This window comes from Chiloscyllium punctatum, chromosome 11 (assembly GCF_047496795.1).
Source record: "Chiloscyllium punctatum isolate Juve2018m chromosome 11, sChiPun1.3, whole genome shotgun sequence".
NCBI classification, from domain to species: domain Eukaryota; kingdom Metazoa; phylum Chordata; class Chondrichthyes; order Orectolobiformes; family Hemiscylliidae; genus Chiloscyllium; species Chiloscyllium punctatum.
This window is the reverse complement of record NC_092749.1, coordinates 92,616,692-92,642,824: the sequence shown is the minus strand read 5'-3', so window position 1 is coordinate 92,642,824 and position 26,133 is coordinate 92,616,692. Positions and strand designations below refer to the sequence as shown.

Genomic DNA, 26,133 nt, shown 5'->3' with positions numbered 1-26,133 from the left:
GTAGATTGAAGACTGAATTGAGAAGGAACTTCTTCTCTCAGAGGGTTGTGAATCCATGGAATTCCATGTCCAAAGTAGTTGAGGCTTCCTCATTGTTTTTAACACCAAGATAACTTTTTGAATAGTAAAGGAATTAAAGGGTTATGGAGAGAGGGCGGGTATGTGGAGTTGAGGCCATGAAATGATCAGCCTTGATCTCATTGAATGGCACAGCAGGCTTGAAGAGCCAGATGGCCTAATCCTGCTCCTAGTGCTTATGTTCTTATTCTATATCTTCCAAGTCCTCCACAGTAAATACTGATGAAAAATACTCATTTAGTATCTCCCCCATCTCCTGTGGTTCCACACATAGGCTGCCTTGCTAATCTTTGAAGGGCCTCATTCTCTCCCTTGTTACCCTTTTGTCCTTTACATATTTGTCAAATTCATTTGAATTCTCCTTAACTTCATTTGCCAAAGCTATTTCATGTCCGCTTTTCGCCCTCCTGATTTCCCTCTTAAGTATTCTCCTAATGCCTTTGTACTCCAAGGATTCATTTGATCTCCGCTGTCTATACTTGACATAAGCTTCATTTTTTTGCTTGACCAAAACCTCAATTTCTCTCATCATCCAGCATTCCTTCTTCTGCATTAATTGTTTTGACAAAATCTGTTATACATATTTGCCACACTGCAAGACAATATATTTCTTCTAATCTTTAGCTCGTGAACATTTTCAAACCAGTCACTCTGTATTCATATGATATGTTTCAAATTGCTCTTTTCAAACTCAAATACCTCTTTGCAATCTAATGATCAAATTTTTCTATGAAGGAGGACTTGGCTGTGCAGAAGCCTCTCTTTGTTTCTTTGTAGCCTGAATCTAGACTAATCTTGGACAGTCTTCTCCAAGCCCTTGCCACATGTTAAAGCCCTTTTCGAGATGAGAATGCCCAAAACTGCAATTGAAACAACGAATGTGGTTTCAGTTGTGTTCTTCACTCCAACTAGCAGTTTTGTTTTGTCTTACCAGAACCAATATTTTTGGAGAGAAATCCAGATCTGAGAAATGCTTGCTCTTAGGGGTATGATATCCACTAATGACCTGATTTGTTTGGGATGAGTGCAAGCACGTGTGCATAAGAGCAAGAATGCGAGACAGCACATGAGAGTGCGCATGAGAGCGAGTGTGCACATGACAGAGTGAGAGCATGCACGAGAGTGTGCATGAGCATGCTTGTGAGAGTGCGTGCATGAATTATTTACTTTGGAGCTAATGAATTTCTGAACTTGACGAACACAAACAAAAGCCTCAACTGTCTTGTCAAGGTAGACTTCAACAAAATGTTGTCACTTATGGGTCAGTCCAGATCTAGGGTACAATGCTTTAAAATTAGGAAGCGCCCTTTTAGGGCAGAAGGAAACGGAGGGTTATGCGACTTTGGAATTTTGTGCTTCAAGTGATGGTGGAGGTAGGATCATTGAATTTTTTCTTAAAAACAAGAGGTGGATAGATAGAGAAATCAAGGGTTGTCAGGGTTAGATGGGAATTTAGAACAGATCAGCCTTGATCCTTTTGAATGGAGGAGTCAGCTCAAGGGATTGAATCGTCAACTTCTACTCTTATTTTGTATTTGTAGGAAACAGGAAAAAAAAAGTGGACATCGAAACATACCAAATGGACATCATGTCATGGAAGAAACCTCTTAACAAATCTTGTGTTGGCATGAAAGGGATTGAGGATACCACAGGAAGATAGAACTCATGATTTTGTTGATTGGCCAAATGGCCTAGTCTGGCATCTATTTTCTCATGTTGATTTAAGCGCAAGTCTTGGGCAATCAGCAGTTGAACAATCTCAATCTTACTGGCCTTCTGAGACCATTCACTCACTGCAAATGATTGCAATGAAACACAATAAACCAGTGCATAAAGGATAAATCAAAACTATCAGTGAAATAGCACTAACTCATTCCAGATCAAAATGAGAGAGAGAGAGACAGGAATTACGTTTTGTGTTAGTAAATTAACTTGTTGCAATAAGGAAAAATTAGCAATAATAAATAACCCCATATACGTTTTCATTCACACAACATACATTATTAGAAAAGACATTAATAGTGTCGTGCAAATGACCATTTCAATAATTTGTAGTTCCGTAACATGTTTAATGTGATAACACAGCCAAAGTTATTAAACAGAATCTGATACTTAGTCATACAAAAAAGTATTAGGCCAACAGAGAAAAGGTTTGATTAGTGCAAGATGTTATGGTGTGTTTTTTTCCCCATTTATTGGCTGAGTATAGTCATTGGCAAGGTTGGTGCAGTGCTCCAGCAAAGCTCAGCGCAAGCTGGAAGAACAGCACCTCTGACTGCTTAGGGACCCTGGACTTGAGCCTTCTGGACTCAAGAGTTCAATAACTTCAGGGCTTGAGCTCTCACGTCCTTACTCTAACCCCCACACACCTGGTCTTGTTATCAATAGTCTGCTATTACACATAACTCAGAGAAAGTGAGGACTGCAGATGCTGGAGATCAGATAGCAAAGTATGGCACTGGAAAAAAACAGCAGGTCAGGCAGCATCTGAGGAGCAGGAGAATCAACGTTCCGGGCATAAGCCTTACATCAGAAATTCTTGATGAAGGGCTAATGCCCAAAACATCAATTCTCCAACTCCTTGAATACTGCCTGACCTGCTGGACTTTTCCAGCACCACACTTTTCAACGATTATACATAACCCATTGTTAGCCACTAACAGTCCCCATTAATAGCTATTCAACTCTCATAGCCAGATCGTTACCCATTCCTTTATCCGTCCAACTATTCTTTTCTTTCTTTGGGCTCCATCCCGACCTATCATTTAATCATTACCCTCTCCCTCCAGCCTGACTTCGGCATAAAAAATTTTCCCGTTACAATCAGTTCTGAGGAAGGGTTACTTAACCCCGAAACATTAACTCTAATTTCTCCCCACAGATGGTGCTGCCAGACCTGCTGAGCTTTTCCAGCAATTTATATTTTTGTTTCAGCATTTATTGTGCATCCGATGTTTTGAGAACAATATTCCTGCTGAGCTATGCATGCATGCAGTCGCTCCGAGGGGCCACGCACAGTGATTAGTATGTTGAGGTCATTCACAGAACTGACCTGGATTCCAGACGTCATTGCCACACACAGACATTAGAGGTCTGTGCAGTAGTAAAACAAATTAGTGGGAATGCGACTTTATGGTGGTGGTGGGCTTCCTTCTTGTACAGTTGCAGTCCACATGGTGCAGGTACATCCATAGTGCAGTTTGGGATGGAGCTCCAGGATTTAGAAACTGCAACACTAAAGAAACTACAGTCTAGTTCCAGGTCAGAATGGTGATAATTATCTGTGGGGTCTTTGTTCTTTTTGATGATAGAAGATGTGGATATGGAAGATGCTGTTAAAGGAGCCTAGGCAAGTTGCTACAGTGCATCTTGTACATAGGATATACTGAGGCCACCACATGCAGGGGTGGAGAAAAAGAACACTGATGATGATGAATGGCATATCAATCAAATGGACTATCTTGTCCTCGATGATGAGCTATTTCATGGAAGTTGTTTGAACTGCTTTCATTTACATTTGAGGAGCAAGGATATGAGCTACTTGTCACAGAATTCTCAGATGTTAGTCTGCTTTTGTAGCCGCAGTATTTATATGGCTGGTCCAATTAATTTTTAAAATGTTAAAAAAGGAGAGGGGCTTACCGAGGGAAATCTCAGTTTATGGCTGAGGTGGGTGGTAACGTTCCTCCTTCTGGGCCAGAGCTGTGTCATAACATGTCCATGTAGGTTGATTAAAAATATTTAGGGCTGAGGAACTTGTGCAATGGTGGAGGGATTTAAATTTGAGATACACTTGAGGCCAGGTCGAGAATTGGAGTAGAGCAGAGATGTGGGGGATTTATCAGTCTGAGGAATTACAGAGATAGGGAGGGTTAAGGCCACTGAGGGATTTGAAAGTAAGACAGCAATTTTCAAATTAAGGTACTGGTGAACTGGGAACCAAGTTAAGTCAATGAGCATGAGTGATGGATGAATGGAACAATGAAGTCAGAATACTGTTCAGTATGATCTTAAGTCCATGTTGAGTGGAAAACAGGAGGCCAGCCAGGACTGCACTGGAATAATTGAGAAGAAGCAAAGATATGCATGACAATTTGGGGAACAGAAACAAACATAGAATGTCATTGCAACGTACAGCATGAAAACAGACCCTTTGGTCCAACTCATCCATGCTGACCAGCTATCCTAAATTAATCTAGTCCCATTTGCCAGCATTTGGTCCATATCCCTCTAAACTTTTCCTATTCTTGTACCTATCCAAGTACCTTTTAAATTGTACCAGCCTCTAGCACTTCCTCTGGCAGCTCATTCCATACACACACCATCCTCTGCGCTCAAATGTTGCCCTCTATGACCCTTGTAAAATCTTTCTTCTCTCACCTTAAACCTCGTTTGGACTCCCCTACCCTGGGGAAAAGACCTTGACTATTCACACTATCCATGCCCCTCAAGACTTCATAAAGCTTCTGCTTCCAACACTCCAGAAAAATAGCCCCAACCTACTCAGCCTCTGGCTACAGCTCAAACCCCCCCCCCCCCCCCCCCCCCAATCCTGGCAACATCCTTCTAAATCTTTTCTGAATTCTTTCAACATTCACGACATCTTTCTTATAGCAGGGAGACCAGAAATGCACACAATATTCCCAAAATGGTCTCATCAATATCCTGTACAGTTGCAACACAACCTCCCAACTCCTATACTCAATGCACTGACCAATAAAGGCAAGAGTACCAAAATGCCTTCTTCACTACCCTGTCAACCTGCAACTCTACTTTCAAGGAACTATGAACCTGCACTCCAAGGTGTCTTTGTTCAGCAACTGTCCTAAGGACATTACCTTAAATTTATAAAACCTTCCTGTTTGGCAGTGAGATATTAAAGAGTTAATTTGCTCTCCTGACACGCAAGAAATTGAATGCCCCAGGAGCAGGGTGGGAACGTCTCTGTTCTACAGGTAGAATATAAGTGAATTTACATCATCATCCCTTGCCATTCAGAGCCATTTGCATCATCACCTATTCAGAATCAATTAGAACATGGCAATTAAAATTCTGACTGCACCCTAAAGTTAGAAAAAAAAACAAATCGCACCAGGTCTTGCCATTAAGGAATGTTTCTGGAGATGATCAGGTCACTGCATTGTGTCTTGAGTGGCATATGACTGTGAGGAAGTGGCTGGTGCTTGGCTTGTCAGCATTACCAACTTGATGCAAAGATTTTGTATAAAGGAAGAACTGTTTCCTTTGTTCAGAGAGACCTCTCAACATGCTTCGCAAGCATTGTGAAGAATGTTGAGTTTCTCCACAGCTTATACTGTATTTGCTGACTAAAATTTAGTTATTGTTCACAGAAGTTAGTGCATTACAGTTGCATCAAGTGTATAAGAATCTCAACAAAAAGAACTTAACAGCCGACCACAATGTAGCATCTCACTTTTATCTACTTGAAATTTCACCTGTCACCCCTGAGCCCATCTGATCAAGGTCCCATTGTACTGAGGTAACCTTCTTCACGGTCCATATGAATTTGATGGTTTACGATTCAGCTGCTCAAATCTGCGTTGCTGCTTGAAAAGTCATGGCTGATTTGATTGTAGTCTCAACTCCACTTTCCTGCTTACTACGTTCAAATCCCTTTTTAGTCAATCCACCTAACACACTGTGCCTCCACCAATCTCCAGGAAAGAGACTTCCAAAAAGTAAGAAACCTGGCAGAAACTCTGGCAAAATATTCTCATCATCTCTGACTTAAATGTGACATGCCTCATTTTTCAACAGTGAACGCTCGATCCACAAGGTTAAACATCCTCTCACCATTCACTCTATCAATTCCACTCAAGATGCTATAGGTTTCAACAGCTCAAATCTCATGCTTCTGAACTCCAAAGGATTCAGGCCCAGCCTTTTTTCATAGGATAATCCATCATCTAAAGAAATATTCTCAATTTGGAGAAATTTTGGCAATACGAGCCTTGGTAATTTTGTCAGTTGCTCGTCAGCTGCAGTATAGATTACTACTTATTCAAAATGGCATGCAGCAGAATATTTTGGAGTGGTTTGATAACCAAGAAGCTGAAGTTCCATTTGGGTCAAGGTGGAGAAAAACAAAATCATTCACAATTCCTGAATGAAAGAAGAATTTAGAAAGGCTGGAAAGTACCATTTGCTTTTAGGTTTTTAAACAGTCCAAGTTTGCAAAATGCTATCTTCTCCACTCTTGCTTTGAACTCCCATAAGACCTATTAGATATCAGCCTGTTTATAGTCATAGACTCCAATATAACCAAATGACTTGTGATGGAAAACTATTAACAAGATCTACCACTGGATACCAGAGTATGTGGACTTATAGTGAAACCTCAATTTGCCTCTGGGAGAAATTTATAAATGAACAATGTATAAGTTGGCTTTACAGATGTGGTGTAACATGTTAAACACATTTCATTTTTAAAAGCAAGCAAATATTCGGTACTTCTGGAAGTAGCAGGATCCAGATTAAAAACCTTTTTGTGGGATCCAAGATGGTGGCGATCTACAAAGATGGCACTGCAGAGCTCCACACCATATCGTAAGCAGGACGAAGTGCTAATCTGCCCTACCCAGACCACCTGGAAATGTCATGGAGTCCCAGGAAACTGACAGGGAACAACTTACCTTGGTTTTCGCCGTCCAGGGAGGCTGAAGAAGGGAGCACATACAGCCGAGGTCAGGCTCGCAGCCCAGCCTGCAGGATCCTCAGACTCTATTTCTTACCAGGTCCTGGTAAAGGAGCTCAAGAAATTTCGCAAGATGTTGGGCAAGCACATAGAGCAGATGCTGGTTCCGATCTCTGTTGTGCTACAGATGCTGGGAGACCTGGAGAAAAGGACGTGTGAGGTAGAACACAGAGTCACAGTGGTAGAAGCTGATTCCGGTTCCTCCAATAGAATAGAATTCAGGCCCTGGAGCTGCAGGTCCACTATTTGCTAGACGAGGTTGATGACCTCGACAATAGGGGCAGGAGAAAAGACATTTTGATCATTGGTCTGCCAGAGGGTAACGAAGATGAGCAGCCAGTGGAATTTATTGAGGACTGGTTGCCAAAATTTCTTAACTTGGAAGCTGGAATGAGAAGTTTGAAGGTTGAGAAGGCTCACCAGGCCACGGCGAGGAGGTCAAATTTGGACCAATGTCCTCATCCTATCTTGGTACAGTTTCATCACTGTAGAGATAAGGAGAGAAACACGGAAGCTTCCAGAATCCAGGGAAGGATCCAAAGGCCCTAGTTTTCTAGGGTTTTAAGATTATGTTTCTCCAGGAATTCTCAGCAGTGGTGATCCAGAAATGAAGACTGAGGGAACTCGGGATCCAGTACTCTTGAGGTATCCAATAGTGCATCAGATCATCTTAGATGGATCTATACGACCCTTTGACATGTCGGAGAAGTCAAGACACTTTGTGGACAAATTAACTTAATCTAAACAATTTAGTATGTACAAACAATAGTGTTGTTTGGGTATATCTCTACTTTACTTTGAAAAGTAGGAAGTCTGGATGGGACTTTTTTTTATTGGTGATAATCTGGTCTAAACTATGTTTGGGGCAGTTGGGAGGTGTGCTTTCAGTTTCTAAGTTGAGTTATACCAAAGGATGGGTGGGATACTTGCCATTTTTTTTCTTGCAAAATTTCTTTTTTCATATTGTTATGTCATGGTATATTTTCTTTATTTTCTGCTTGTGTTTGTCGTGTGGCTCTAGCTAGGAAGAAAGAAAATGATTGGGACGGCTAGATGTCTACTTATGAGCAGTTTATGCCTGGTTCAGGTATTTAAATGCCCTGACTGCAGTATTGGCGGCAGGATGGGAAGTTGGGTTTTAAGATGTGTAGATGCCCCCTTTTGGCAGCAGGCGGCTTCCCCTATTCATGCCATTGACGCTTTATATGTTGGTTTTCTTTTTGGTTTTTGTTGTATATCGTTTTTGATAACTTTGTAAATTTATTAACTGTAGCGATTTTAGTTTATGTAGCTTTTATGTTCAATGGATCTTGCGACATTAAAGCTCAGCGATTTGTAATTCGAGTTCCTCCTCTCTGGAATCTAAATGTTACTGCAGAAAGTTATGGCTATTGACTTGATTAAAGAGTGTTTCTGGAACACCACGAGGAGTCACTCACCAATTAAGAGGAAGAAGGTACTCTCGAGTCTTAGAAAGGAAAAGGTGGATATTGCTTTATTACAGGAGACACACTTGGATGATAGGGAACATTTGAAAATACAGCACAATGACTTTGTTCAGGTTTACTTTTCATCCTTTAATATGAGTCGGGGAGTGGCTATATTGTTTAGGAGGAATCTCCCATTTAAAAGAGTGTTTTAAAAGACACACAGGGGAGGTCTGTAATCCTTAAAGCCCTGATAAACGGGGAAGAATATGGTGTTTTAAATGTTTACTGCCCTCTGGCCCATACCCACAAAATTCTAGTAGATGCGTTCTCTAAATTGATCAGTTTCAAGAGCCGGCATATCATTATAGGGGGAGATTTTAATTGTCTTATGGATCCCATGGTAGACAGGTTACCCAAAGGCTCCACCGAAGCCCTCTGTACAAACTAAACAATTAGTGGATGTGTGTGTGGAGTTAGGATTGGTGGATGTCTGGAGGCATTTCCACCCTACAGGCAAGGATTTCTTTTCTCCAATCCACACAGATGTCACACCAGGACTGATTTTTTTCTGAACCCCTAGATTTGGTGGCATCTTGTACGATTGATAATATTACCATCACCAATCAAGCTCCAGTGTACTTGTTATTTAAGATTAAGGATGCTATGGTGGGCCTGGCAAATGAATCCCTTTATCCTTAAGGATAATAAATTTGTGGAGTACTTCTCTTAAGGAATTTAGGGCATTCCTCGACATGAATTCAGGTTCAGGAAACTGCCAAAGCCTATGCCAGGGGGTTAGTTATTTCCTACTCTGCCTGTAGGAAGCAGCAGAAGGGTGAGCAACAACATCTCCTTGAAGCACGGTTGAATGCAGCCAAGAAGGCTTAATTTGACAGGCCCTAGTTGGCCAAGCTACAGAGAATTATGGCACTGTGGTCTGCATTGAATTCCATGCTCATGCAGACAGCAAAGAAGAAGCTTACTTTTGCAAAACAAAGGTTATATGAGCATGGTGACAAACTGGGCAAATACCTAGCATATCTCACCAGGAAAAGGAGTGCCCCTCCAGCCATTACATTGATTAGGGAAAGGTCTGGGAACCTAACATGTGATTCCAAAAAGATTACTGTGGCATTCCAGAGATTTTACTCTGAACTAAACAAATCTGAGGGTTGTGAAGAGGGACGGGCCAAGGTGGAGTCCTTTTTCAAGGATCTGGAGCTCCATGTGTGACCCACGAACAAGAGTCTTTTTTCAGTACCCCCTTATCACAGCAAGAGGTGCAGGATGCTGTGAAGCATCTTCAGTGGAAAGGCGCCCAGTCCTGATGGACTTCCCAGCGAATTCTATAAGGAATTTATAAGCAGATTGTCAGGCCCGATGCTCAACACGTTCCATGATTCGTACAGTCATGATCGTCTCCTGCCATCTCAAACAGAGGCCAATATTTCGCTTATTCTTAAAAAAAAGGTCCTGGAGAACAGTGCTTCTTTCAGGCCCAATTCACTCTTAAATGTTGACTTTAAAATCATCTCTAAGACTCTTGCATTAACGCTGGAAACTGTGGTACCATCTATTGTTAAAGAGGACCAGGTGGGCTTTATAAAGGGCCGCAGATCCTCCAATAATGTTATGAGGCTGCTTAATGTAATTCAAGCGAGCCAACAACAGTCTGTACAGGGATTGGTGATCTCTCTAGATGCAGAGAAGGCATTTGACAGAGTTAAGTGGCCGAACCTTTTTTATACTCTAGTGTGGTTTGGCTTGGGTGAAGCCTTTATAAGATGGGTAAAGGATCTCTACAGTGACCTTCTCACTGTGGTCATCACCAATGGGGAATGATCAAGCAATTTTAACCTTTTTGGGGGCAGCTGATAGAGCTGTTGATTTTCGCCACTGCTTTTTACATTGGTGATTTAACTGTTGGTAGTGCCCATTCGTAGGGATCCTAATATATCGACTCCAGAAGCGGGGTGAAAGTTACATAAGATTTTGCTGTACGTGGATGACGTCCTCATTTCTTTTGTCAAATCTAGCAGTTTTGGTGCCTCGCCTGATACAATGAATCAGCCAGTTTGTCACCTTTTCGGGGTAGAAGATTAATTTTGTAAAATCAGAGGCTACGCCTATGGGTGGTCTTATGAAGGTGCTAGGTCTTGAGGGCAAATCTTGATTCCCATTTAAGTGGTCACAGAGGGGTTTTATTTATTTGGGCATATTCATCACTCCAGTTCTTGGTCAGCTATTTAATGTTAATTTTGTTCAATTATTCGACAAAATCAAACAAGACCTTCAAAGGTGGGAGGCGCTTCCAGTCTCATGGTTAGGTTGGATAGCTCTTATTAAGATGAATAGTCTCCCTGTTTGTTGTGCCCTATACGGATGCTCCCCTCAATGTTTGCTTATGGAAAAGTCTGGTTGAGCTCTTTTATTTGACATCGTAATCGGCCCTTTATTAGATTAGCTAAACTGCAATTGCCTCAAAGACTGGGGCAAGTGGATCTCCTGGATATTAAAACTAAGCTTGCTTTTATCTTACATGGGTTACTGGGTTTGTGGGAACCCTTTTTCAATTTAGTTAGATATCATAACCTCTCAGGCAAAGTGCTCCCTTACTAGTTTGGACAAAAAGAGGACAGTTAAGGAATATTGCCATAACCTGATAGTTATCAGTACAGTTAAAGCATGGAGGGCAGTATTGACAAAACACCTATTCTTACGCCTACAGTGGGTATGCTGGGTTTTCAACCAGGGATGATGGATTCAGGTTTCAAACATTGGGCAGCTAGGGGTGTGTCTTGCATGGGTGATTTATTTGAGGGAGCCAAAATGATGTCTTTTGATCAGTTAGCGCAGAAATAAGAGGTATCTAGCAGGGACCACTTCCATTTTCTTCAATTTACGGATTTTATTTTTAAAAAACTGCAGTTTTGACCGATCCCAACAAATCCAACAGAGAGAGGAGGTGCTCAGTGCTAAGAGAATACTTTCTGTCAGCACTTTATATCATCAAGTGGGGTGCGGCCCCTCAGATGAGTTTGATCAACTTTGTAGGGTGTGGGAGAGGTAGGCGCTGAGGTCTCCTCGGAGGCATGGGATGATATTTGGGAAAACGCAAGAAAGATATTTTGCGATCGGACCCATGCTTTACAGTTGAAGATTCTCCACAGGGTCCACTTGGCTCCGAATCATTTGTCAAAATGTAAACTAGGGGTATCTTCAACATGCCCCAAGTGTAAAGTTAGTACTGGCACTCTTACCCATTGTCTCTGGTTCAGTGGTAGGTTTCAAACATACTAGAGCGCTGTGGCGGGGGCAATGGAGGGTATTTAGGTGTAAGGGTGGAGAAAGACCCAACCTCTCTTCTTCTTGGTCTGCCCAGTGTATTCCCTGTGGATGCGCATAAAAAACACCTTTTCAACATCCTCACTTTGAGCGCTAGAACTATTGTGTTAAGTTGGGCGTCTGAAAATCTCCTGGGCCTATCGGGTTGGTGTAAGATTGTTAATGAGCATTTCTATTTGGGTTTTCTTACAAGTATGGTACATCACAAAACTGAAAATTTCTATAAGACACGGTGGTCATTTTTGGAATACCTGGACATAGACTTATCTGCCACATTAATAAGGGCTTTTAGATAGTCAGAATGATTGTGCTTTACGAGTCCAATATCCAGAGAGGGGAACTGTGAACATTTGTGAAAATTAATTTTCTCGATATTCGAGAGCTAGTGTTTTGTTTTGCTGAGCTGCATTACTATTATTTAATAGTTTGTTGTTAGTTATTACTAGTTTAGTTAAGTAGTTAATTGGGATTTTCTAAAACATATATTTATATATATTTATACATTTGTACATGGGATTTTACAATTTTTTTGGTATTCTTTCTTTGTATTGTTTTGAATTGCATTGCTTTGTATTTGTTGTAACATTAAAAAAATCTATTTTTCAATAAAAATATATTTAAAATACATTTTGTAATATATAATGCAAAATAGAAGATCATTTGTGCACTGCCTTGCCAGAACAGCTCTGCCTTGTGAACTTGATCTCCATTGTGACTACGTCTGCAATTCTAAACGGATTCCCAATTTGTTGAATTGCTACAATTGTGCAAACATTGATCTTTCTAAGTGATCGAACTAGAATATTAGATAGAAAACCCGAACAGCTAAATAGGAAACTCCCACTATTCGTGCAAAATAAAGATTTTCCAGTCTATGTAATAACTTTGTGTGATGGAAAATCAGCAACTTTGATAATATATTGAATATTCTTTAAGCAGGTGCAGAAAACAAGATTGGTCAATGACATGAGAATGTGGAGAAAAGACATTTAATACACTTTACAGTAAACATTAGGTTTGGGAGAAACCAGCCTTATATCAGTCCTGCAGACCTAAAGTGAACTTGGTGTAATTTGTTTTCGATTTACTTTGCGGGGTATAAATGGGTTATTTCATATATTTTGGGTGAATCAAAACTCATTCTAATCTTTTATTTGCCGGGAGTCCTCAAGGTGATACTGAGGAAATTTTAAAGTAAGTTTAAACAATGTTTACTTTCAAAAGTAAGCTCCATTGCATCATAACATCCTGTTTTCAATTTTTTAAATGAATTTGTTCGGATCTCTCAATACCCACAGGATCCCCTTGCAAATTATTTAATGACGATGTATACAAAAATAGAATTGTTAATACAGTCAATACAAATCCTTTGCTAAATTTATGCTCAAACCAGACGGTAAAACTCCATGCTACAATAATGAGTTACACTATTCATTTTTCTCACAAACTGTGGATCTGCAGATTTATTCAGATTACTTCTAGGAAATAAAATTACAGCTCCTTGCAGCAGAGCTTACACATAACTGTTCTCATTCAGCATAAATACCGCCATCTGTTCAGCTGCTTGGTACAAGTAACATACTTAAGCTTTTTTTATTGGGGCTGCAAAGTATTTTCTCGAAAGCTTATTTGCTCATTAGCATGAAGAGTTTTCCCAAGTGTTAACTACCCCACCCAACTTCAACAGTTGTGAATGAAGAATGAACAATAAGCTTCTTTGCAAACAATCACCCTCAAATTCAACCCAAGAAAGGAAACAGCAGTATACCAAAGTAATAGAACACAAAAAATAGAATATAACAGCGGCACAGATGATGGGTAAAGGTCAACAGCTTCATAACTTTAGCAAACCTGTGCCCACTTGCTCAACGTATTCTTTTTTAAAACTTGAAATAAAAGGAAAAAAAATATTTACTTCTTTTTGGACAGGAAGTCAAAATGAGGTTCATGAATGGTCGGAACAGCCCTTATGATTGACTCAGTTGCAGCAGGTGCAATGAACAGGAAGCACCTTTATCCCGCCAATATAAATACACAAGTTGCTAACATCCCACATGGAACATATATATTCGTACTTATGTGTGCATAGATACCAAAGTAACCATATTTGACACAAATGATGTGGAAATCCATACAAATTCAAAAATGAAATCAGTGTCTCACTAACACAACATGGATATTTTGTAACTTTTAACTTGGCATCTTCAAAAACTGCAACCTTCTTAATTCTGTTGACAAAAAATGTAATCCAAAGTAGAAAACAATCTAATAATAGTAAAATAAAGCACATAATGCTGGAACACAAGAGAAATAAAAATCATATCGGTGCAGTCAGAGGTCTTGCTCTGGATTTTCAGTTAAAACAATTTGTTGAGGCACAGGAGCAAACTTGAATTTCCAATTAAATGACCCATGAGCATTCATCCATTGGCAATGGAAGAGAAAATTATTGCATTTTTTCATGCCTTCATTTTCAAAAGCACAAAATTATATAAAACAAGTAGTAACCATCATAGGCTTTACATTACCAAAGGCAAATATGAATTGTTCTGGCATTTGAAAGTCACTTCTCAAAATGGAATTTATGTGAAGCAAAAACTAAACATCAACTAGGACACAATTTTTCATTATCATTTGTAGTCAATTGCTTCTAATCAAGGCCACAAAGATATTGATACATGGTATGCTTCTCATACCAAATTATAAAAATTAATAAATGAAGATCACAGACATCTACACAGTCAACCGCTGCATTTCACCACAGAAAAGGCATTGATCAAAACTGAACTTTTAACTTTCCTGCTTCATCTATCCAGATGAACAAAAGAAAATGTGGCTCAAAAGGCTGGTTCACAAATAGTTCCAACATTACAAGTGACCTTTGTCCTAACAATATCAACTTTTAAATATACACAAATATCAAACTCCTGGAACAAAAATAACCACATTATTGAAATAAAGGAATTAGATTTGCCAAGCAAGACTTATTGCAGGAAAGTAATGAACTGGACAAACAACTCAATGAATTCCCATTAATACATGTGCCTTCAAACAGCACTTGTTATTGGTGAAACATATGCAGTAATATTGCCATGATTTCAATGTATGATATTTAACCTGAGCCCAGCAATCTTGAAAATTAAACAAAACATTTTTCCCTAAAGAACGATTTAAACAGGACAAGTTTTCTTCCTTGTTATGCCGTTATCCCTTTAAAATTATGGATAGAATCACCTATTTAGGGCTAGCTATTATGGTGCGGTTGTTGAATTGTTCAATGTTTAGTTCAATTGTTCAGTGTTGAAATGTAACATTTTATTAGCTTCAACAGAGCAAAGTTCAAAAGATGCTCAGATTCGTTTCAGCAATAGGAAAAACGTTTTTTAAGCTGTATAAATAAAAAAAGCAGGGTTGCTATAACTATTATTAAGATACAATAAGCAATAATTTATATTTCTTATAGCATCTGATGCTTAATCTTTCTGCATAAATCTATCAAATCTCTTAATACAGCACCCTATTGCAAAAAGATTGTACCTACCTGCATACATATGGTATGTAAGCCGTTCGATCAGTTTTGTAACAGTTCCAGCTTTGATAATGGGAATTCCCGATTTAGATTGCACATTCTCCTCAAACACAATGTTCTCTTCAGAATCTGGCTCAGCAAACCTGTATACTTCAGGACTTGGGAGCCTAAGTGGCTCCTCTTTTTCCTCCTGTAGCATAGTGGTGTCCAACATCCTCTCCAGTGTACTACGATATTGTAAAGAAATTAAAGCTGCCATCCAATTATTCTTTTCCTCTGCTGATTTAGCAGCAAAAATTACACCATTTTCATCCTTCAAGATAACTTCAAAAGCATGCTTGTATTCATTAGTGTCATCTTTGTCATTGATCTGTACCTTACGCATGAAAAACTTCTCTTTGAGACGATATTCTGCATAGCTTCCACCAGGCAATCTAGGCTGACCATGATTTGATTTACAGCAAATCATCAAGCCATCAAATAGGAATATGTGCCTTTCATGTTTTGCACCCACACGTGTCAGTGTGCCTTCCATTATAAATTCATTGCAGCACTGTCCAATGTCTTTGCCTTCCCAGCCATCAATATTTTTCTGGATTTCATTCATTTTCTTAATTGCAAGGTGCTTGCTTTTCATTTGTTGATTATAAAAACGACATGCAGACTCACTGAAAGAGAGTAAAAAGCCCTAATTACCAAATCTCAATCTGTTAATCCTGATAAGTGAACTCAAATACCCATGCACCAATGCACATAACTGAAAAGTACAGATTTTTGGACAATGTACTTACAAAATTGAAACAGATATTTTCAAAGTGTAGCTAGTTTTCCTAATACATTTCATCTGTTTAAAAAAAAAATATATATCCTGAAGTCTAAAATAATATCAAATCTTTTGAGCACATTTCAACCTCTAGTCAGAAAAATCCATGTCACTTGCTCAATACAAAGCATACTTCTGCATTAGTCTTCCAGTCACACTTGTATGTACTCTGAAATATTCCATCGTGTAGTTCAAATGGGCAAGTAAATCACCCTCTAGGTCACTTTGGGATTTAAGTTTAGGCTCTCTGCTGAAAAGAAATCACTGCTGAACAAGTGGAACTGTCAAGTTATTCAATTTGTTCCCGCAGTGTTGCTAATAATTTGTTGAACTTCAACATTAAGAAAACAATTCCATTCACTTTGTCTTATCGAAAAGGAAAGTGAGAAAACAACTAAATTAAAAGATGCATGCATCCACTTGTTCCTTCGCAGTATCAAATATAAAAACATAAAACCTTTTGATGAATATTTTCATGGAATGATTTCAATTTTAAAAAACAACAATGTAGCTAATTCCCTTTAAAGAAGAACCTTTTAAGAATATCAAGCTTACCACCCAATGTTTAGCAAAGTCGTCATACTCATTCTCAAGATGCTGTTTGGTTTTAAGCTTCAGTTGTACAGCAACTTAAAAGCATAAAATGCTTTGAATAAAAACAAGCTTTTGGTGTCTGACATCATTTCCTATGTAAACGGAGCCCTAAAACTAAAACACTGTTCTTTGTTAACAGTAAGAGGAAATGGGAACCACAGGAACTTACAGATGTGATCAACCAGGAAAAACCCAGGGATGAATGGAAATTGCTTACCTCAGCCTTCTTTTCGCAAGTGATTTTGAACAAATCCTTTCCATACTGCTCTGGAGGTTAAGAAGAGCAGTTATGGCTTGCTTCAGGCATTCTTTGTCTTCTTCATCTTCACTTTTCTCCTCTAATTGCTGTTATTATAAGACGGTTAAAAAAAAGGTGAGTTTTCAGTACTTTATAGCTATTACAGGGTTAGATATAAATAAGATACAATAGATATTCAAGGTCCCAACATGTCTTTACTGTTTATCTTTAGCCATGACAAGAGAATCCTAATCTCTAACCTTTAGTCCATCTTGGTGACAGCGCAACGATAAGCTCAAGGTAAGCAATAGCAGAGCAAGGAAACCCTCCAATAAGTCTGGAGGAGAAGGACAATATGTCAATTCTTTTACTGCAACAATAACCTTCCTTTTTTGTAGAAAGTAACTGGGATAAGACAACTGCCAGAACACATACTTAAAACCAACACACATCAGAATGCTTGCTATTGTTTCTATGACAATAAGACATGTCTCACATACCATCTATGGTAGCTAATGTTATAATCCTAGAATCCCTCCAGTATGGAACTTGGCCATTCGGCCCACAAAATCCATAATCGACCCTCTGAAGAGCATCACCCAGATGCACACTCCTACCCTATTCCTGTAACCCTACATTTCCCATGGCTACCCATGGCTAATCTGTTTAGCCTGTATACTCCTAGACACTATGGGCAATAAGTGTGGCCAATTCACCTACCCTGCCTATACAGTGATAGAGTTGTACAGCTTGGATATAGACTATTGGGCCAACTCATCCATGCCAACCAGATATCCTAAATGTCTAATGTCTAGTTCCATTTGCCAGCATTTTGCTCATATCCTCCCAACCCTTCCTATTCTTGCCCCCATTTAGATGCCTTTGAAATCTTGTCATTATACCAGCCTCCACCAGCTCCTGTGGAAGTTCATTCCATACACGCACACCATCCTTTGCGTGAAAATGTTGCTCCTTGGAACCCTTTTAAATCTTTTCCCTCACCCTCTAGTTTTAGACACCCCTACCCTGGGGACAAGACCTTTGACTATCTATACCCCACATGATTTTATAAACCTCTATAAGGTCATCTGTCAACTTCCACCATTTCCTATCAAGTTTCACAATATCCTTTCCTATAGGAAGGATACCAGAATTGCACACAATATTTCACAAGTGACCTAAACAATGTCTTGTACAACCACAAAATGACTTCCCAACTCCTACATTCAATGCACTGACCAATGAAGGAAAGAATACCAAACACTTCCTCACTATCCTATCTACCTGCAGCTCCACTTCCAAGGAACTATGAACCTGCACTCCCAGGTCTCTTTGTTCAGCAACACTTCCTCGGACCTTACCATTAAGTGTAAAAGATCTCTGCTAATTTGCCTTTCCACACATTTACCTAAATTAAACTCAATCTGCCACTCCTCAGCCCATTTGCCCATCTGATCTATGACAATAAGACATGTCTCACATACCATCTATGGTAGCTAATGTTGTACTTGGAATCCCATTGTATCCACCCTTTGGACAGCAGGAGGAAACCAACAGACACACAGGGAGAACCTGCAAACTCCATGCAAGGCAGCAGAGCTTACCACTGAGCCATTATGCCATCCTCAAATACGACAAAGATAATACTAAATCCTGGATCTCTCTCTCTCTAATGGCATTATGCGTCCTACCTACAGCACATGGACTGCATGAATGAATTTTATTGTGTATTTCAGATGCGCACACACCCCTCACCTATAAATCGACAACCTTCAATACTTATGAATCAAGCAAACTTAATTACCCACTCTGCTACTGAAAATGAAAAGGCTTGATTTTTTTCTCTCGAACATAAATGCTCAATTATCTTTTTAAACAGTTCCATAGTACACAGAACATAGCTATCAGGCATTCTCACACTATAGGCACTGTTCCAATTTTCCCATTCCTAATTTTTCTTTGCTACTTTTGTGACATTGGTTATTAGTTTTATTAGTTTTACCTGTTAGTTGGTAAACAATGCATATTCTATCATTGTTCCAAATCCATGCATTAAAAATCCTCTGTGCACAACTTGAGTACTAATGTCTATGATTGATTTTTGATTTTGCAATAATGACTAAATTTATTTAATATATTACATTTTAATATATTTTAATCTTTTAAGACAAGCATTAAAAGTATTTTTTTGAGATGCTTGTGCCTCATTTTCAATTGTAACCTTTTTCAGCCTTCTTAGGTCTTTTCAGGTTAATGTACTTAAATTTCCATGATACGGCATGAACTGTTATCTGAACGAATGGTCTATTTCTCTTTACTCATCATCAGTTTGTTTTCAGCTAGTTTGCAAATTTATTTGAACAAAAGAGCAATCGGAATGTACAAGGGATTATGGGACTGATTATGCAAGATGGACAAGTTCTCCAGAAAAGAAACGATTACGAGATGCTCTGATTGTTGTTCTTCATATTTTAAAGGAATTGGGAGTATGTATCACAACAAGCTATTTCACCTTTCCCATAACAATTGCACCAAAGACACAAACTCTTTAGCAGATTAAAAGTAATCTGCAGAAACAACTGGCGGAATCCTCTGCTGTTGCTGCTATGTAGAAGAGCATCTAATTAGATGGGATGGTGACCTATCTGAACCCTGCCACCTTCCCGCCTTTTAATACTTGACAGGAAGGTCCATGGTCAACCATCACACCTTACTGTATACTGAAACCCTGAAATATCCAATTGACGACTGTTCAAAGGACACATCTTGCTCCTGCTGATATTAACATTGTAGTGGACAGACATATAGCCATGTCGCATTCACAACACATGAAATCACATTAATCTCTTGTCACTTCTAAGGGATGGATCCAGGGACTATCATTGTAAGGCATGGCAATGATACACCTCCAGTAAGTCAGTCTCCTGTCCCTTGGTGACAAGGCCTCTGCACCTTCTCTCCATCAAAACCATCCCACATTACTGACCTGTCACCAGGATCAATCCACCATTCTGTGACACTGCTACCTCCTAGTGCCTATCCTTCCAGCAGCTGCCACAATTCCCCATGCCTCTGAGCATAAGCTGCCAAGTTCTGATTATCTAGCTCCAAGCAGCGAAGACATTCACCCTACGGTTTTGATTTCAGGGGAAGGACCAGCTCTGGGCTCGCCACTCACTGCATGGTTGGCTTGTAGCTTAGCAGGTTTACCCAAAAAGGGACAGCACAGGTCTCCTGCTCACTTTCCAGTCAACAGGCAAGACTTACCCAATGGCTCAACAAGATTCTGTCCAATATTTCAATAATGGAGTGCCCACCTATTGAGAACTGCCTAGGAGGCTGTTGAAAGCAGTCTGCATTAGTTTAATCAAGTACAAATTGAAATTTATTTTACAAAGTATCATTTCTGGCTAGTGTATCAGAATAATTCAAGACATGACATGCTATGTGCAGCATGCATAGGAAAAAAGATAACTTGAATTTCCCAGAAGTGCTCCAGCAATGTAGTAAGCATCAGAAAGCATGCTTAATTCAAGGAAGACAAGTTCTTTAATCATTCTAATTATTGTTGACTTTTTCAAATAAAAGTAGAATTTAGAAGGAAACAAAATGTATCCAATTGCCTTAAGTATGCTCTGCTGACAGTTAGAAAATGTAAATACTCCAAACACTAACATATGAGAGAAAGAGACAGACAGAAGGAGAGAGACAGCATGGAGTGGGTAAGGAAAAAACAAAATGTCTCTCCTCATCCAAATTAAATATCCTTAAGATTTGTTAGAAACTAAGCTACGAAGAGGACATAAAAGTAGTCACAAAGGAATACAGATAGATTCATTGAGCAACGATGAGGCAAATGGAGTATAATGTGAAGAAATGTAAACTGTACATTTTGACAGGAAGAATGTGTTGGTACAGTGGTTAGCACCGCTGCCTCAAGTGCTGAGGACCCGGGTTCAATTCCAGTCTTGGGTGACTGTGTGGCATTTGATGTGGAGGTGCCAGTATTGGACTGGGTTGGACAAGGTCAAAAATCACCCAACATCAGTTTGTAGTCTAACGGGTTTATTTGAAAATACTAGCTTTCGGAGCACTAACACTTAATGAAGGAGCAGCGCGGCACACCAAAAACTAGTGTTTCCAATAAACCCATCAGATTATCAACTTGCGTCGTGTGATTTTTAACCTGTGTATTGAGTTGTCTGTTAGTTTCTGCTAGGTCCTCTGATTCCCTCCCACAGTTCAAACATGTGAAGGTTAGATGGATTGGGTTTACTAAATTGTCCCGTTGTGTCCAGGGATATGCAAACTAGGTGGATTAGCCATGGTAAATGTGAGGTTACGGAGTCTGGCTAAGTGAGGACTCTAAAGGCCTTTATCTGAAGTGCAGGAATTCTATAATTCATATTCGATGAATAAAGAAACCAATTATCTAAATAGTGAAAGATTACAGATCTGAGGTGCAGACACAGCAAGTAATTAGGAAAGCTAACAGAATATTACCATTTATTGCAAGGGGAACTGAATATAAAAGTAGGGAGGTTACCCTTCCGTTATACAGTTTGTATCTGGAGTACAAAGCACAGTACTAGTCACCTTATTTAAGGAAGGATGCAAATGTGTTGGAGGCAATTCAACAAAAGGTTAACTAGACTAGTACCTGGAATGACAGGGTTGTCTTGTGAGGAAAGGTGAGAGAGCCAGGCTCATACCCTTGGATCATTTTTTAAAAATGGGTCAAATATTTTTCTCTTATAAGGTTCAGTATCTTTGGAATTCTCTTACTGAAAAGATGGCAGGAGCAGAATATGTGAATATTTTTAAAGCACAGGCATTAGTGATCTAATCTACCTTATCTAATCCTCACCACATGTCTTCCCACCTATTTTTGTATCATCTGCAAACTCAGCTGTAATTCATTCACTTTCCTCATCTAGATCATTAACATATATCATAAATAATTGTGGCCCCAGCACAGATTTCTGTGGCACACCTTCAGTTACAGGTTGCATCCTGAAAATGGCTACCCTCTCTATTATATTTTATAAGTCCCTTATTTAATATGGAGCTTTCTGAAAATCCAAATAATTATAACTATTGTTTCTGCTTTTCTATCTTGCTTGGTAGCTGCTCAAAGAAATCTCATAAATTTGTCAGACATGGTTTCCCCTTCATTTTTAAATGCCCTACTCGACAGCCTTTATAGTTGACTTAAACATTTTCCCAATAACACTCATTAAGCTAATAGGTCTTTGGTTATCTATTTCATTGTCTCCTTCCTTTCTTCAATTGGTGGTTAACCAATTCTCTGGGATTTTTCCAGAATTGAAGGCTCCTCGAAGCTTACAACCAGCAGATCCACTATCTCTGTAACTACTTCCTTTAATATCCTAAGATGTAACCCCTCAGGTCCAGAGTCATCATTTGTCTTTAGCCTCATCAGTTTCCCACTTATTTGCTTCTCCAGTGATTATTTAATGCATTTTTAAAATCCTTTCCTCCTTTTACCCCTTGAATATTTGGTAATTTTGGAATGGTATTAGTGTTTTCTACTTTGAAGATTGAATAAGTATTTATTCTAGTCCTCTGCAATTTCCTGGTTCTCCATTATTTCTTCCCCAACCTCATTCTCTGAGGAGCTTATATTCACTCTGGCTTCTCCATTCCTTGTCCTATGTTTAGAGAAACTCTTGCTGTCCATTTTGCTATTACTTGCAAGTTTATTCAGTTTATTTTCTCCCTCTTAATTATTTGAATTATGTTATATTTGAGTTTAAAATTTTCCCAACGCTATGATTTTTGGATGATTGGAATCTCTTCTAGGGTAGAAGTGCCCTGTATAAGAAGGTTACAGACTGCATCTGAATTGGAAGGGGACGAATGTACTGGAAGGGAGATTTGCTACAGCGGCTTGGGAGAATTTAAACTAGTAAGGTGGGGTGGGTGATGGTGGTGGTGGCAGTGTTGGAGGGGTGGTGAATCTAGGGAACTTTGCCATTTTTGATCAGGGATATTATTACAGCTATACTTAGGGAGGATACTGCTGGGAATACGTTTCCCCCCCATTTTACCACCCTCCACGCACCACCCCCCTTCCTACTACCCCCCTTCCTCCCACCACCCCTCCACTCCCCCCCCCACTTCCTCCCCACTCTCCCGCTTCCTCCCCCACCCCACCTTTCCCTGCCACCCTATTCCCTCCCCACCCATCCCCCTTCCCCTTCCCCGCCATCCCCCTTCCTCCCCCCACCCATCCCCACTCCAATCCCCCCCTCCACTTTCCCCCATCCCCAGGGGAGATATGAAACAAATATTTTGCATCAGTGTTTACTGTGGAAAAGCACATGGAAGGTATAGGATGTCGGTAAATAAATGGTGACATCTTGAAAAATGCTCATATTAAAGAGATGGTGGTGTTGGATGCCTGAAAACGCACAAAGGTTGCTAAATCCCCAGGACCAGTCAGGTTTTCCTGAGAACTCTGTGGGAAGCTAGGGAAGTGACTGCTGGGCCCGTTGCTGAGATATTTTATCAACAACAGTCACATGTGAGGCACAGGAAAATTGGAGTGGGCTAACGTGGTGTCACGATTTAAAATAGGTGATAAGGAAAAGTCAGGGAACTATACACCGGTGAGCCCGACATCAATGGTGGGCAAGTGGTTGGAAGAAATCCTGAGAGACAGAATTTGCATTTTTGGAAAGGCAAGGACTGATTATGGATAGTTAACACTAATTGACAAACTTGATTGAGTTTTTTGAAGAAGTAACGAAGAAGAGTGATATGGGCAGTGCAGTGGATTTGATCTATATGGACTTCAGCAAGGAATTCGACAAGGTTTTCCATGGGAGACTGGTTAGCAAGGTTAGATCACATAGAATACTGGGAGAACTAGCCATTTGGATACAGAACTGACTTGATGGTAGAAGACAAACGGTGATCGTAGAATGTTTCTTTTCAGACTGGAGACCTGTGACCAGTCGTGTGCCACAAGGATCATTGCTAGTCCACTGCTTTTTGTCATTTACATAAATGATCTGGATGTGAACACAAGAGATAAAGTTTGCAGATGACAGCAAAACTGGAGGTGTAGTGGACACCGAAGAGGTTGCCTTAGATTACAACAGGATCTTGATCAGATGGGCCAATGGGCCATGGGATTAGCAGATGCAGTTTAACTGAGATAAACTTAGATAAGTGCTGCATTTTGGAAAGGCAAATCAGAGCAGGACTTAGACACTTAATGGTCAGGTCCTGGGGAATGTTGCTGAACAAAGAGTGCAGGTTCATACTTCCTTAAAAGTGGAGTCGGAGGTAAATGGGAAAGTGAGGAAGGTGTTTTGTATGCTTTCCTTTATTGGTCAGAGCATTCAGTATAGCTGTTGGGCGATCATGTTGCAGCTGTACAGGATATTGGTAAGACCACTTTCGGAATATTGCATATAATTCCGGTTTCCCTCCCAAAGGAAGGATGTTGTGAAATTCGAAAGGGTTCAAAAAGATTTACAAGGATGTTGCCAGGGCTGGGCAGTTTGAGCTGTAGGGAGCAGCTGAATATGTTGGGGCGGTTTTCCCTGGAGTTTCAGAGACACAGAGGTGAACTTCTAGAGGTTTATAAAATCATGAGGGGCATGGATAGAGTAAATATACAGGGTCATTTCCCTGGGGTGGGGGTGGGGGGAGTCCAGAATTAGAGGGCATAGATTTAAGGTGAGAGGGGAAAGATTTAAAAGGGATAACTTTTTCACACAGACGGTGGTTCATGTATGGAATGAGCTGCTACAGGAAGTGCTGGTGGCTGGTACAACTACAACATTTAAAAAGCACCTGGATGGGCATGTGAATAGGAAGGGTTTACAGGGATTTGGGCCAAATACTGGCAAATGGGACTAGATTAAGTTAGGATATCTGGTCAGCATGGATGAGTTGCACCAGAGGGTCTGTTTCCGTGCTGTACATCTCTATGATTCTACCACTTATCTCTGCCAGATTGTATGATTTTTCTTTCAATCGGATGCTATCTTTAACTTCCCTGCTTCACATGGATGGAAGCTTATCCACCTCCAAGAATCCTTCTTCTCATAGGAATATGTTTTTGATATCAGCCATGAATTATTTTCTTCAATATCTGCCACTGTTCCCCAACTGTTTTATGCTGAGCACAGTTGTTTCTAATCCAAGACCCAGCCTCTTAATGTTAATGGAATATTAAAATCTGTCATGCTGTGGTCACTGTTTGAGGGGATCTTTTACTTGGAGATCATTTATTAAATCTGCATTATCAGATCAAAACTATTCTGACCCTGGTTGGATCCAAAACATACTGCTCTAGAAAACTGTCCCAAACACATTCACTCATACACAACCTTCCTCTGTCAATCTGACTATCTCAAACTACCAACGTATTAAATCCAACCATAATTCTTGAATTGTCTTTGTTATATGTCCCCATTTTCTCTAGATTTATTCTGTCACACTGTATAGCTACTATTACGGGGCCTAAAGACAACTCCCATCAGTGTCTTCTTTCCATTTTTATTGCTTACCCAAACATATATGAATGCTACACTTTCAGGTTCAACATCATTGCTTGCTAACATGCTTATTCTAGTCCATCCCAAAAAGGTTAACCCACCCCAATTTCCTTCTTGCGTGATCTTTCAGAAAGTTATATTACTTGAGGTTCCCAGTTTTGATCTCCTTGTAACTATCTCTCCATAATGGCTATAAAGATCACACCCATTAATCTGCATTTGCATCATTAATTCAATTTTGTTCTGAATACAAAATAGATTCAAATAAAAGAGCCAGTAATTATACACTTATACCATTCTTTCTTCTTTGGATCCTAATTACTGCTATTTATCAGCATTGTATATTTTGCCTAGGTATTATTTTTAAAACGTGCTGTAGAGTCATTGAGTCCAATAGCATGGAGACAGCACCTTCAGCCCAAACTAGTCCATGCCGACCAAAATGACCATCCACTCTAACCCCATTTCCTTCTAAATCTTTTCTATCCATGCATTTGTACAAATGCCTTTTAAATGTTGTCACGGTACCTGCATCAACCACTTCTGCTGGAAGTTCATTCCATGGAAAAGGATATGAAAGATATAGACTGTAGGGAAATAGATGGCGACATCTTGCAAAATGTCCAGATTACAGAGGAGGACGTGCTGGATGTCTTGAAAGGGGTAAAGGTGGATAAATCCCCAGGACCTGATCAGGTGTACCCTAGAACTCTGTGGGAAGCTAGCTAAGTGATTGCTGGGCCTCTTGCTGAGATATTTCTATCATCGATAGTCACAGGTGAGGTGCCAGAAGACTGGAGGTTGGCAAACATGGTGCCACTGTTTAAGAAGGGTGGTAAAGACAAGC

The 26,133-nt window shown here is 39.8% G+C and overlaps 1 protein-coding gene across 2 annotated transcripts in view; it reads right to left on the bottom strand.

Moving 5' to 3' along the window:
• The window catches only part of LOC140483199 (son of sevenless homolog 1), a 285,798-nt gene that overhangs the window by 52,608 nt on the left and 207,057 nt on the right, over positions 1 to 26,133 (bottom strand). For both annotated transcript variants that reach the window (XM_072581258.1, XM_072581259.1), the window contains exons 9-10: positions 16,732 to 16,859; positions 15,110 to 15,765 (exon numbers count right to left, since the gene is read on the bottom strand). In XM_072581258.1, the coding sequence (XP_072437359.1) occupies positions 15,110 to 15,765; positions 16,732 to 16,859 (784 nt within the window). The remainder of the gene's footprint in view (positions 1 to 15,109; positions 15,766 to 16,731; positions 16,860 to 26,133) is intronic.